The 14,008-nt window shown below is 48.3% G+C and overlaps 1 protein-coding gene across 2 annotated transcripts in view; it reads left to right on the top strand.

The window, feature by feature from the left end:
* Positions 1-14,008, top strand: part of LOC128587948 (beta-galactosidase-1-like protein 2) — a 42,862-nt gene that overhangs the window by 14,566 nt on the left and 14,288 nt on the right. For both annotated transcript variants that reach the window (XM_053594481.1, XM_053594482.1), the window contains exons 5-8: positions 3,101-3,209; positions 7,103-7,195; positions 11,110-11,191; positions 13,798-13,868. In XM_053594481.1, coding sequence (XP_053450456.1) covers positions 3,101-3,209; positions 7,103-7,195; positions 11,110-11,191; positions 13,798-13,868 — 355 coding nt within the window. The remainder of the gene's footprint in view (positions 1-3,100; positions 3,210-7,102; positions 7,196-11,109; positions 11,192-13,797; positions 13,869-14,008) is intronic.

Raw genomic sequence — 14,008 nt, 5'->3', positions numbered from 1 at the left:
TCCTAGTCTCAGGCTGTTAGACCAGGCTCCCCACCCCATGCTGCCCCAAGCGGGGAGAAGGCTAATCCCGTGGGCTTCTGGGACTGTGTTTTCCTCCTTATTTCCAAAGTGACCTGTCCTTTCCTGGGGGGCACAGCCTCTGCCTGTACGTCCTCCATACCCAGGGCTAGTTCTTAGTGCATGAAGCCCATGTCCCCTCCCTTCCCGGATTAGGAATCTTTGTGCCATGGTCAGCAATTTCCTCAGGCTCAGCTGGAGCCGGGCACAGGAGGATGACAGGGTTTAACAGTCTTAACTTAGAAGCAGAGGGGAGCTCTGTCACTCAGACACCCCGCACACACCTGCCCATTCTTGAGTACCTGGGGAGAAACCTGCCCCCTTTGATGGGAAGTGAAAGGTGGAGGTGTCAGTCTGGAGGAAATAGCTCTCTCCTCATCCATTGTTTTACCAACATAAATCGGATAATTCCCTGACCCTGTTAAGGATTCCCAGATCAGGACCAGAGTGTTTTCTTGAACTTCAAATGAGCAGGGTAGGAGGGGCACACCTTGATTCCAGCTTGGGAGCTGCTCCATGGTGTTTGTTCCTCTGGGGAGTTTGGGAATCACAACAACAGGTTGGAGAAAGAATTCGTCCTCTTGCTCCCAGGCTGCTCCCAGGCTGAGCTCTGCATAGCTGACGGGGCTAATGCCATGTGTCAGTAGCACAGAAGCTGGACCCTTGTCAGCCACTTGTAGTCTCTACATCAGGCGTGTGTTTGTGGGTGACACTGGAAGGTTGTGTCCATGTCTGTCTCCAGCCCCAGTGATTCCTAACCCTTTTAACTTCACCCCTTTATGATGGGATCAAAACATAAATGATTGCAAATTAGGCCTGTGAAGAGCTTTTCTCACTGCCTGGCAGCCAGGAACTGTACCTGTGAAGCTGGAAATGAGCTTCCCCCAGGGCTATGTCTTTGGGAAAGAAAGCCTGAAAGCTGCAGGAGTGCCGTGGGAGTGCATGTGGGAATGAAAATGAGAGTGTGCAGGTGGGAGTGAAGGTGGGGGTGCAGGTGAGAGTGTGCAGGTGGGAGTGTGCAGGTGAGAGTGAAGGTGAGTGTGCAGGTGAGAGTGTGTAGGTGGGAGTGCAGGTGAGAGTGTGTAGGTGGGATTGTGTAAGTAGGAGTGCAGGTGGGAGTGCATGTGGGAGTGAAGGTGAGAGTGTGCAGGTGGGAGTGTATAGGTGGGAGGGCATGTGGGAGTGTGCAGGGGGCAGAGTGCAGGTGGAGTGTGCAGGTGGGAGTGTGTAGGTGGGAGTGTGTAGGTGGGAGTGTGCAGGTGGGAGTGTGCAAGTGGGAGTGTGTAGGTGGGAGTGTGCAGGTGGCAGGGTGCAGGTGGGAGTGTGCAGGTGGGAGTGTTCAGGTGGGAGTGTGCAGGTGGGAGTGTGCACGTGGGAGTGTGCAGGTGGGAGTGTGCAGGTGGGAGTGTGCAAGTGGGAGTGTGCAGGTGGGAGTGTGCAGGTGGCAGGGTGCAGGTGGGAGTGTGCAGGTGGCAGGGTGCAGGTGGAGTGTGCAGGTGGGAGGGTGCAGGTGGGAGTGTTCAGGTGGGAGTGTGTAGGTGGGAGTGTTCAGGTGGTAGTGTGTAGGTGGTAGTGTGCAGGTGGGAGTGTGCAGGTGGGACTGTGTAGGTGAGAGTGTGTAGGTGAGAGTGTGCAGGTGGGAATGCAGGTGGTAGTGTGTAGGTGGGAATGAAGGTGGGAGTGTGCAGGTGGCAGGGTGCAGGTGGGAGTGTGCAGGTGGCAGGGTGCAGGTGGAGTGTGCAGGTGGGAGGGTGCAGGTGGAGTGTTCAGGTGGGAGTGTTCAGGTGGTAGTGTGTAGGTGGTAGTGTGCAGGTGGGAGTGTGCAGGTGGGACTGTGTAGGTGAGAGTGTGTAGGTGAGAGTGTGCAGGTGGGAATGCAGGTGGTAGTGTGTAGGTGGGAATGAAGGTGGGAGTGTGCAGGTGGGAGTGCAGGTGGGAGCACAGATGGGAGTGCTGGGCATCGGCTTGTGCATCTTGAAGCTTCCAGGCTTGCAGGCAGAATGGGGAACAAAGACCCCATTTGTGGCAAGGGAAAACACCCCCAGAAAAAGGGAAAAACAGAGAAATAAGCTTAGCAAGGTGGAATAAAAACAGGTTAGCAAGTTTACTTTTAAATCAGCTGCAAAATTTCTCACCTGAGCAGTTCCTGCTTTTCCTAGAAGCCTGGCCTGTAGGGTATTCAGCTTACAAACACCCGGGTCTGTAAACCCTCTGAAGAAACAATGGCCGCAGAGAAAGCTACCTGCAAGGCCTGGCAAGAAGCATTAACTAAGCTTTTTCCCGTCCAGTCAACAGCCAAAGCAAATACCCATTGTGGGGATTTGTGTTATGGCTGGGGCAGAGATCAAGGGAACAGCTCCAGCCCTGAAGTGTGGGCAGGAGAACTTTTGTATCCTTATTAACAGAGGAAAAAGCCTCTTGCTTGGAGATGAGAGGAAAGTTCCTCTTTCCCACCGATTCTTCAGAGGAGACTGACGCCAGTGGCGTTTTACTGCACAGTGAGCTAGTGGTGAATCTGTGTGTGTGACCAAAGACAGGAGGCTGCCCCCACATAAGGCTCAGGTTTCGGATTTCTCAAGGCTATTCAGACCCTTAAAGTTAATGATTATAGAAATAATAGGAGCTGACACGCTCACTAGAGAAACTGCTGATGTTTTTGTTCCCTTCCTCAGCTTACCCTCTGGGCTAATGAGGAACTAGCCTTTAATAAAAGCTGAATGGAACAAACACTTGGGGCCATTCGCTGGAACCCCACTAGTGGTGATGGCCCCTGTGTTTCCCACCTTTGAAAATTCTATTCTGCGTGTCCTGTCTTTTTATCTCTTGCTGTTTCTAACTTTACTTTTCTTCACTCGACCTCCTCCAGCTCCACAGGTCTTAAAGGACCCTGCCCCTGGGGCGGGACCCCAGCACAGGCTGAGGGAGGTGGGGGTGGATGAGAGGTGCCCTGAGCCCTCTGAAGCACCCCCTTGTCACTCCTCCTGAGCCATATAGACCCTCTGACAGTGACTTTGCATCCTCCTTCCCCTCTTTTCACTTCAAGCTGGCTACTCCAAGACCCTGGCATGAGGCTCAGAACGACCTACAAGGGCTTCACCGAAGCAGTGGACCTCTATTTTGATCACCTGATGTCCAGGGTGGTGCCGCTCCAGGTACAAGCAGCCTGACTCTTCCTGGATCTTCACCTTTCTTCCTACTAGGGTTCTCCTTTCTTTTCATCCTAGGAACACACTTCCCCATGGACTGAGATTTATAATTGGTGAGGGGCTTGCAGTAGTTGTCTTTGAAAGACCTGTATGTTTCAATGTCTCAGGCGGGCTCAGGGCTGATAAGGACAGACAGGTGGAGCCTGTGGCTTTATGCAGTGCTGGAGCTGAAATTGTGATGGGCAGGCAGGGATGTCTTGATAGCCAGGAATACCTGTCTATTACTGTCCCTTTTATCAGTGGACACTTGGGCTGCTTCCATGTTTTGGCACTTAGATGTAAGCGCTGTGGTTTACAGCAGCAAAGTGGCTCAGTTTTTCACAGAGAGGGCCACAGGTAGATCAGTTGTTGTCTACAAGACACAGGACTTTGTGTAAATTCTTCTAACAAATTATAAAATTCCAGTAGATGACTTTTCAGGGTGTTTTCCTCTGCTACCCAAAGGGTGCTGCCTGGTACACATTTGCTATTCAAAGAATATGTGTTAAAATAAATTTTAGGGGGAAGTATTTTAACATTTTGTGTCATAATTGGAAGCAATAATAAAACCGGCATGTAAAAAATCAACCCAATTGCTTATGTAAAAATATGAAGAATGACTTTGAGAAATTGGTACATCAATAAAAAATTTGTGCATTGGTACAAATTTCTCTGAAGCCAGTGGTTTGGGATATTCACAGGACACATACATCAGAGGGAAGTGCCAGGTAAAACACAGGATACCCAGTTAAATTTGAATTGCAGAGAAGCAAGGATTAATTTAATCCTCATACTGGGGGTAGGGAGAAGCTTCGGTAGTCTATTCCCATGTTTGGTATTCTATACCCCAAGTATTGTATGGGCCATACTTATACTAAAAAATTATGCAGTGTTTATATAAAAAGTTATTCATTGGAAATTTAAATTTAACTGGGTGTCCTGTATTATTATTAAATCTCGCAGCCCTAATTGGGAAAGAATCAAGAAGCTGGGAAGTAACTAGCCAAGGTTGTGCAGGGGAGGTGGGGTTGCTCACACGATTCCGCAGGCTGTGTTGCCAAAGGTGGGTGGGGAACAGTGGGCAAGACCACCCCGGGAGGAGGCTCAGTAGACGTGGGAATAGAATATCAAAACTTCCCCCACCCCAGTATGACATACTAATTTAATTTAATTTTTTTATTGTAGTAAAGACTATATCACATAAACTTTGACATTTTAACCATTTTTAAGTATACAGTTGAGTGGGATTAGGTATTTCACACTGTTGTGCAACTATCACCACAATCTTAGTTTGGGCTACTCTAATGAGGCGCTGTGGTTTACAAATAACAGACATTTATTTCTCACAGTTCCGGATGCCGAGAGTCCAGATCAAGGCACTGGCAGATGGGGTGTGTGGGGAGGGCTCTCTTCCAAGGTGCGGATTGCTATCTTCTTGCTGTTTCTTCTTCTCATGACAGAAGCAAGAGCTCTCTGGGGTCTCCTTTTTAAGGGCGCTAATTCCATTCATGGAGGCTCCACCCCCATGATCACTTCCCAAAGGCTCCACAAATTAATACCATCATCTTGGGGGTGAGGATTTCCATATATGAATTTGGGGAGGAACACTGACATTCACTTTATTGTAACCACTGTCCATCTCCAGACCTTTTTTTATCTTCCCCAGTTGAAACTCTATACTCATTTAAACTCATTTTTTCTCTTTTTGTAGATTCTGGCAACGACCATTCTACTGACTATCTGTATGAATTTGACTGTTTTAGCTGCCTCGTATAAATGGAATCACAGTATTTTGACTGGCTTATTTCACTTAGCATAGTGTTCTCAGGGTTTATCTATGTTGTAGTATGTATCAGAATTTTCTTCCTTTTTGAGGTTGAATAATATTCCCCTGCGTGTGTACACCCCACTTTGTTCATCCATTTCATCTATCTGTGGACACTTTGGCTGCTTCCATATTTTGGCTACTTTGAAGGATGCTGCTGTGAACATGGATGTAAAAATACCTTTTCGAGTATCTGCTTTCACTTCTTTTGCACGTACACTTAAAAGTGAAATTGCTGGATCAAATTGTAATTTTATATTTAATTTTTGAGGAATTATCCTACTGTTTACCACAGAAGTTACACCATATTACATTCCCACCAGCAGTGCGCAATTCTACTAGGCGCTTATCAATCCTCGTTATTTTCTGTTTATTTGATAAGAACCGTCCTAATAGGTGTAAAGTAGTATCTCACCGTGGTTTTGTTTTGTGTTTCCCTGATGGCTGTTGATGTTGAGCATCTTTTCATGTGATTATTAGCCATTGTATATCTTTGGAGAAAAATTTATTCAAATCCTTTACCCATTTTTGAACATTTTTTTGCTGTTGTTCAGTGTTAGGCATTGTTTATATATTCTGGGCATCAACTTCTTATCAGGTTTATTATTTGCAAGTATTTTCTCTCATCCCATGGGTTGCCTTCTCTGTTGGTAGTGCCCTTTTATGCACAAAATTTTTTAATTTTCATTAAGTCCAACATATTTATCTTTCGTTGTTGTTTCGCTGGTGGTGCCATGTCCAAGAAATCATTGTCAAATCCAGCATCACTTAGTCTTTCTTTTGCCTTTTTGAGTCTACAGTTGGACTCCTCTAGTAGATTAGCAAATTTAGATGTTATGATTTTCAGCCCTGGATTTTCTGTTTGGTTCTTTTTTTTTTTACAATTTCTGTTTCTTTGTTGATATTCTCATTCTGTTCATATATAGTTTTTCTGATTCCCTTTAGTTCTTGTTGGTTTTTGTTCTTTAGCTCTTTGAGCATATTTACAACAATTGCTATAAAGTCTTTTTCTAGTAGGTTTAGTGTTTGTTTCCTCAGAGACTGTTTTTGGAGGTTGAGTTTGCTCATTTGATTGAGTCATGTTTCTCTGTTTCTTTGTATGTCTTTTTTTGTTGTTGTTATTGAATGTTGGGCATTTGAAAAACAAAAATGGAAACAGCTCTTTTAGTCTTTGTAGACTGGCAGGGAAGACTTTCACTAATTAAAGGGTGCCTGAGCCTGGAGATCAACCTAGTGTAAAGACTTCAGATCTCAGATCTTTTATAGGCGTGCATCCTGTCTCTACCTGTGTATATAATTTTTTTTTTTTTTTTTAGCTCCTGTATGCTTTTAAATGACTTCAGTTTCCCAAAGAATCTCACCCTCGCTTCTTGTTGGGTTCTTAGATAGATGTTCATCATATTTTTATGCACGTAATTCCTTGCCCCCAGCCTTCTTCAAGTTCATGGACCCCAAGCAGTTACCCCAAGTTGTGGTCTCTGCCACTGCCTTTGCAACTTCCAGCCTGATGTCCAAATTATGCTGCTGTTTCCTGTCTGAGCTCCAAGTCAGGCAAGACATAGAGCTGTCACAGACAAGCCGGAACATTGTAAACAAGTTCCATTTTGTGCTTTACATCCTGAGGGAGGGAGTTGGGAATTGGGACACTTCCTCCTAGCTACACCTGCCTGCTATACCAAGGGGGGGGGGGTGGGGCAAGGGCGAGTAAAAACCACCATAAAGTTTCCCACTGTTTTTTGCATGTGATTTTTGTTTTGATTGGGTATTCGCCTGTTTAGTTAGATCTATGACTGGTTGCCAGAGCTCTTATAAAATTATTTTGGTGTGTCTGTAGTTGTTTCTTTGCTCTTTCCATGGGAGAATGAGGCCTGCTGCTTCCTACTGCACTGTCTTACTGATGTCATTGTCAGTTATATACCACACCTTTTGAGACTTTTGTTTTCAAATGGGATATTCTGTAGTAATTGGTGATAGGTATGGTGAAGTTAGATCATACCTCAAACTCAGCTTCTGATTGCTTATCTCTTCTGCCCAGTACAAGCATGGGGGACCCATCATTGCTGTGCAAGTGGAGAATGAGTATGGTTCCTATAACAAAGACCCCGCGTACATGCCTTACGTCAAGAAGGTAAGAGTCAGCTCGGACTGTTGGTTTATATTCCTTTCTCTGGAGTATATCACGGGCTATATGGTGACATGTGGGTCTAATATTTTTCTCATATTAATAGCACATCTTCTAACAACGTATGTTGATCACTGAAGTTTTCTCCATTATCTTATTTCAACAGGGTTATAACTTATTTACCCCTTATTGACTGTGTTTAGTTTGGTAATATCGTGTACACTTGGTGTTTCAGGGGCCAAGAATAAAGGAATTGGCTTGACTGAGCAGTGGTGGTTAGGGAAGGCGTCCTGAAAAGGCCGTCCTCGTTCCAGCATTTAAAGCATAGTTTCCCAGCTGTGGCTGCTCTTTGGCTGTACCTGGAGAGCTTCAAAGTTCCCTGTACTGCGGCCACATACCACCCCAATTAAATAAGAACCTCTGGGGTGGCCTTAGACATCCAATTCCAATGAGTGAGGGAAGTTGAGAACCAACGGTTTAATATACAACAGATCAGGGAAGGGCAGAGTAACACTTAAAAAAAAAAAAAAAACAGACTAATACTTAGATCTGGTTTCTGTCACTTAGTAGCTGAGACCTTGAAAAAAATGCCTTGATTTTTCTAAACCTCTTTTTTAAAGTGGGACTAATGAGAGTATCTGCCTCTGTGAATTGGAGTATTATGTGGGATCAGGCAGCTCTACTGTTTTAGGTACACAGTAAGCTGTCAATAGATAAGCCTTTGATAGAATCAGTGACATTAGTTTAGCACACTTTGGAGGTCTGGCAGTGGTGTGAGTTGAGGACACATTAAGTAGCCTTGGTGAGATTGAAGGCTGGACGGCTTTGTCCCTTGATGGCCTGAGCAACATCTCTTATGCTGTCACATGAGGATTCACTTTCCATTCAGAAGCTATTTTGTTTTTATGGACAATACCAAGGCTCAAACACTCCAGCTTGCAGGTCCTTATCCTTCTTATCACCGGCAGAAGGCCCTCTCAGTGGGGAGTGAGGCTGTGTCCAGAAGGGTGGCATTCCTGAAGCTGGGAAGGGCAGCAAGTTCAGTCCTGATGGCCAAGCCCAACCAGAGCTGGAAGGATGGCACACCCCCAGCTTCCTTTTGTCTTTGAATTAGCTAGAAAGATCCTACCCTGGGCTTGGAAGTCAGAGCTTCTCTTGCTGTACCTAGTTCCCGCAGACTATCTCTTGGGCCCTGGGGCTTCTGCAGCAGTTGTCAATTACTTAGCTGCAGAGAAGGAGAGCTCCACTGAGCAGACAGAAAGGAGAGGTGGCCCCTTCAGGGACCTGGTCTGCTCGGTCATGCTTCCCTGGTGTCGGGGCAGTGGTCCCCATGTGATACAGGTAGAAAAAGAGAAGCAGCAGTGGCAGCCTCTGTCACCCTGAACTGCTGTGCCCCTTTTCTGGGGACATCAGTATTGGATGGCCTTGGGCATGTCATGCCCTCTTTCTGAGTCTTAGTTCATCATGTGCACAGACAGGACAAGAATGCATTTGTCTAAGGCTGTGTGAGGACAGTGCGAGGTAACAGAGCCCCCGAGGGCTGGGCAGACTGGTGTACTCAGGAAATAGTGTTATCCCTTACGGAGTAGATTCAGTGAGTGCGTGCCAGGAGAGGTCAAGTGCACCGCATATAGCAGGAACCTGTGTGAATGTGTGTTAAGTGTCACTATCAGATTAGTGTAGTGACCAAGGCCCTTTGCCCCTGACAGGTTTGCCAAAAAAATCACTGACATAAGGCAGGTTGATGAATAGGAAAAAAGCCATACAAATTTATGTGTGTACGTGGGAGTCTTTGGAATGAAGACCAAAAGATACAGGGGAGATTGTCCATTTTTATTCGTAGATTCAACAAAGTATGGGCATCTGTGTTTTCTATGTATTTCTTATGATTGGGCAAAAAGAGCACGTAGGACTTATTGCTAACGGACTAAGTGGGGAAGCCCAGTGAGGCCTGTCTGTCTGCGTTCTTCTTGGCCTCTCTGAGCAGCACTTCTTCCTTCTGGGTGTGGGGTAGGGCCCTCTTGGGAATGGGGGTCAAGCAAGGTAGGTATAGTGGTTTTTACAGCGCAGAAGAATTTTACATTTTATGGTGAGGAAAGGGGTTCTGACTTCTACGGTCCACCATGGGGAAGAGGGATTCTAGTTTCTATGGCCTTGGGGGAGAATAGGACTGAGAGGCAGGAAGGCAGGTCAGAGAAAAACTTTTGCTTCTGAGGCCTTCATCCTGGAGTATTGTTTTCTGAGCCCCAAAACTTAGTGAGATAGTGGCAAGGCAGCAGATAGATCTAGGGCTTTTGATAAAAACCTCACCTGGCTTCACAGTTAAACTCTGCCCCTAGTGTCATGCCCGAGAACTGCAGCTAACCCTTTTTTTTTTTATTATTTCACACCAGTTTGTAGAATTAGACATGAGTTTTGTTCACCCACCAGACCACCAGATTATCTCTCTTCCTCCATAATTTCCAAAGAATTCAGTCTTGTTATGTATCTGGAGAGAAGATTGTAGAGGGATCCCCTTTGTTGGCTTTTCTGCCGCAAAAGAGCCCAGAACCCCAGAGTGGAGCCTTTGGCGGGGGGAGGGTGGATTTGGGGTTCAGGCCCATGGTCTCTCATCAGCTCTGTAGCCTGTGATACCTGATTCAGCCTCCCTGAGCTTCTTCTGCTGTGTTATTATGATACTAATGAAGACTGAATAGGACGGTCCGTGTAAAGTGCTCAGCAGAAGGCCTGGCATGGTAGGACATTCTCCATAAATGTTAGCAGTTATTCTGAGTGGTAACAGTTTGCTAGGGCTGGCTAGGTGTGGACGATCCCCAGTTCTTGGCTCCCACTGCTGAAGAATGAGGACCAGTGCCCAGCTGATGACAGAATGATCACAAATCCAAAGCAATCACATACGTGCACATTTACTGCAGAAGAAAGTAAAGTACAGGGAAAATACATCTCAAAGAGTGAGAGGGGTCCTTCCGTCACTGAAGTCTGAGCACACACTGTCTTTTATATCCTCACTAGTTTGTCCTGTCCTTTCCTTGGCAGGATTGGCTGTCATTGCCTGCTCTTGGGGTGACAGACAGGTTGAGATTCTATAACAAACGCCTTTTATGCCCGGGCCTTCCCCAACCATTCTGAAGAACCCATGCGGGAGCGGTTGAAATCTGCAATGTTAATTGCATGGTCAGGAGTCCCAGGTCAGCTGGAGCTCCACTGTTTGTTCCTACTAGGAACAGTTCCTAGCCACAATTTTGGCTCCTCGCTGTAATTCAGTTCCTGCTCTTTGTCATTACCCATTTCTGGGCCACCTGTTTACCCTCCACCAGATCTAACAAATTGTCATTAATGCTTAAGCATGGTGTGTTTTTCCCACTTCTTTGTCCTCTGATTTACAGCCTCCAAGGAATGCTTTCTGCCGTGCTGGGTTTGGGCAGCACTCCTGGGCATGGGCAGCACCCCTGGGCACACGAGGGCATGACCATTGACTAAGCCCATGCTGGCTCGTCATGGGGTATGGACAGGCTGCTTACTCATGATGTGGGTCAAGGGAGGATGTGAATGTTGTCCCAGAGGCCTGATCCCTTGCTGGAGCCCAGCAGGTGCTCGGGGATAGTATATTAGTAGGCTTCTCTGAGCCACCTTTGGAGTGGGCCTGTTGAGGAACAGCAAGCCTCGCCAGATAGGGAGCCATCAAGCCAGAGCTTGTCAGCCCTCTCCCCTGGTGTGGCTGGAATTCAATCTATTTTGGGTTTTGATGAGAATAGTGGGCATGGATGCGGTGGGTTTTTCTGTTTTCCACAGAGGAATAAATGCCTTATTTAGAATCTCTCCTCCTTCCTCTTCAGACTTCCCCGTCCCCAGCTGTGTGACACTGCAGAAGCTCTGAAGAATGAGAGCACATGTTGACTTCTCTTATTTCTTCCCTGCAGGCCTTGGAGGACCGCGGCATTGTGGAGCTGCTCTTCACTTCAGACAACAAGGATGGCCTGCGCAAGGGCGTCATCCGCGGAGGTACCTGCGTGGAGGCTGTGCGGGCAGATGGCTGCTGCGGGTGGATTGCTGTTCTGGCCTGGCTGTGTCTGTTCCTCCAGGCAGGGTTTGAGGCACATGCAGGACTTTCTCTGGTGCTCTGGGCCGCAGAAGGTTGGAGGTCCATGCCAGAAATTGAGGTGGCCTCACCAGCCCTGCAGCTGGGCCCCCACCCTGCTGAGCACTCGGGGCGCTTGCTAACAGCCTCTGCAGATGGCTGCCCTGCTCTCGGGCTTCCTTCAGTTAGAATAGGACAGCTGCTTTCCCCATCTGCGCTGGCCCCAAACCTTGTAGTCTCAGCCTTCCGCTGCCGTGTGCCCAGCACACCCGCTGTCAGCACCTCCTTTTCATCTTGAGCTTTAACTTCCACGTACATCTGGAATCCAAACATGTCTCTCCACCTCACTGGTGACATTGTCCCCACTTGCATCACTGCAGTAGCATTTGGGTTGACCTCCCTTTTTTTTTTTGTGGTTTTTGGCCGGGGGTGGGTTTGAACCCGCCACCTCTGGCATATGGGACCGGCGCCCTACTCCTTGAGCCAGAGGTGCCGCCCGGGTTGACCTCCCTTTGATTCAAGGACTCCTCTGCCTCTGCCTCCCAGAGTCCAATACAACAACAACCTGTGTGTTGTCATCGGGATTGTGGTATCCCCAGCTCACAGTGAAGTGTGAGTTCTGAGAATGAACTGGATGGGCCTCCTTTCTGGCCAGGAGAGCTCACCTTCTGCTTCTCCCCCTTTACTCACTCTGTTCCACCCTCCCAGCCTCCCTGCTGTTCCCGGCATACATGGGACTCCGCACTCCTTCCAGAGAGCAGTGTGGTGCTCTCAGAGGTCATTTAGTTCACAGCAAGGCTTTCCCTGAGCGCCCCGTTTGTCATAGCACCTCCCCCTGGGGCTCCCCTGGTCTTCTTACCTGCTTGCCTTTTGCCTTCTCATACTCGAGGTAGCTTGTTTATTGTCTGCCTCACTGCAGTAGTGATCCCTGCGGGGGCTGGGGTGTGCCTGTCCGGTTGCACTCTCACACATGGCCCCAGTTTGTGGTCTGAAGGACGATGCACCTGCCTGGCGGTGTCAGCAGCACGCTCCTGACGACTCCGCACCTGTGCCATGGCGCTTTGTTGGGCTCCTTTGCATTTCCCTCCATGGCCTGAGCTGCTCGAAGGCAGAGACTTCTACGTCTCCATCCCTTCAGCAGTGCCTGGCATGGGCTCAGGCATTAACTGTTGGAAGAAAGGGGAAAAGGCTCTTGTCCTCAGACAGCACAAGTTAGTCAAGAACCCAGACCCTGCGTCTAAGGGCCGGACAAGGACCAGCTGCGATTCCCACTCTGACCACACGGTGGCACTGCTTCCCCGTGGCTGCTTCCACAGCCCGCCCAGGTTGGAGCCACTAAGGCCATGCCCGGGGAGACACCTGTGATGAAGGGGAGACACCTGTGATGCTGGTGCACGGTTTTAGCACTTGGCAGTCCCCTGATTACAAGCCCTGTGAGGAGGAGGATGCTGGTATCTCCTGGAGCTGGCTGCTTTCTGTGTGTCCTCTGCCTCTCTGCAGGCACTGCCCTGTGCCCCTGGTGCCCCCTGCTGCCTGAAAGTTTTTCATTAAAAAAATGAATTAAAGCCAGATACTGTGGCTCACACCTGTAATCTCAGCACTCTGGGAGGCAGAGGCAGGTAGATTGCTTGAGCTTGGGAGTTTGAGACTAGCCTGAACAAGAGTGAGACCCAGTCTCTACTAAAAATAGAAAAACTAGCTGGGCGACGTGGTGGGCACTTGTAGTCCCAGCTACTTGGGAGGCTGAGGCAAGAGGATTCCTTGAGCCCAAGAGTTTGAGGTTGCTGTGAGCCATAATGCAACAGCACTCTACCCAGGGTGATAGAGTGAGGCTCTGTCTCAAAAAAAAAAAAAACAAATGCATCCACATGGGCTAAAAATTAATAATAGAAAATACAGAGAAACACAGCATTGCCTGCTTCGCATCCAATTCCCAGAAATGCCCATTTTCAAGCTTCCTGACTCCTTAGGTATCTTCTTTCATATTTCTAAACAATGTGCACACAGAACTCAGCATTCCTTGCTTTCAAATTCTGCCTGTTGACTTCTTGTTCCAGAGGATGACTCAGTTTCCTTGGCTGCTCTCACCCCTCTTTCCCGCCAGCATAGCTGTTCACAGGTTTGATTGGTTCAGGCATCCTGGACACGCTCAGATCTTTGCCCCAGGCCACTGCTGTTGTTACCCTGTCCTGGCTGCTTGGGGTGCTATGTATAGATTAGGCTCTAGTTCCCACAGAAGAACAATCAACAGAAGCCCACACTCTGCTTGTGAAACCACAGTCCATCAGGGCCAGGTGCTTACGGAGTGGCTGCTAGGTCTGCTCTGTGCTGAGTGGTGGCATTGCCAAGATGAGAGAGATACGTCTCCTGGCCTCAGAGGCACGTCTCCTGGCCTCAGAGGCACACTGACCTCTAGTTGGAGAGGGGACGGTGTCCAGGCCATGGTGCGGGTGCCCTGAGAGGGGCCCGGGCTGACAGTCACTGGCTGCCAGACAACACTCAGTCTCTCTCTCCTCCTTTTCCCGGCCAGTGCTGGCCACCATCAACTTACAGTCACCCCAGGAGCTGCAGCTGCTGACCACCCTGCTCGTGAGCATCCAGGTAAGTCAGGCCTAAGGGCAGCTGTTGGCCCTGCTCAGCTCGTGTGCAGCAATTCCTAGTGCCTGGGCTCAGGGCTCCCCTGAGAAGCCCCTCCAGGGTGCTGCTGGGTGGCCTGATGCAACAGCACAAGATTGACGAGG

Source organism: Nycticebus coucang, chromosome 6, assembly GCF_027406575.1.
Source record: "Nycticebus coucang isolate mNycCou1 chromosome 6, mNycCou1.pri, whole genome shotgun sequence".
Classification (NCBI taxonomy): Eukaryota; Metazoa; Chordata; class Mammalia; order Primates; family Lorisidae; genus Nycticebus; species Nycticebus coucang.
Note: the sequence above shows the minus strand (reverse complement) of the source record. Positions and strands in the feature narration are given on the sequence as shown.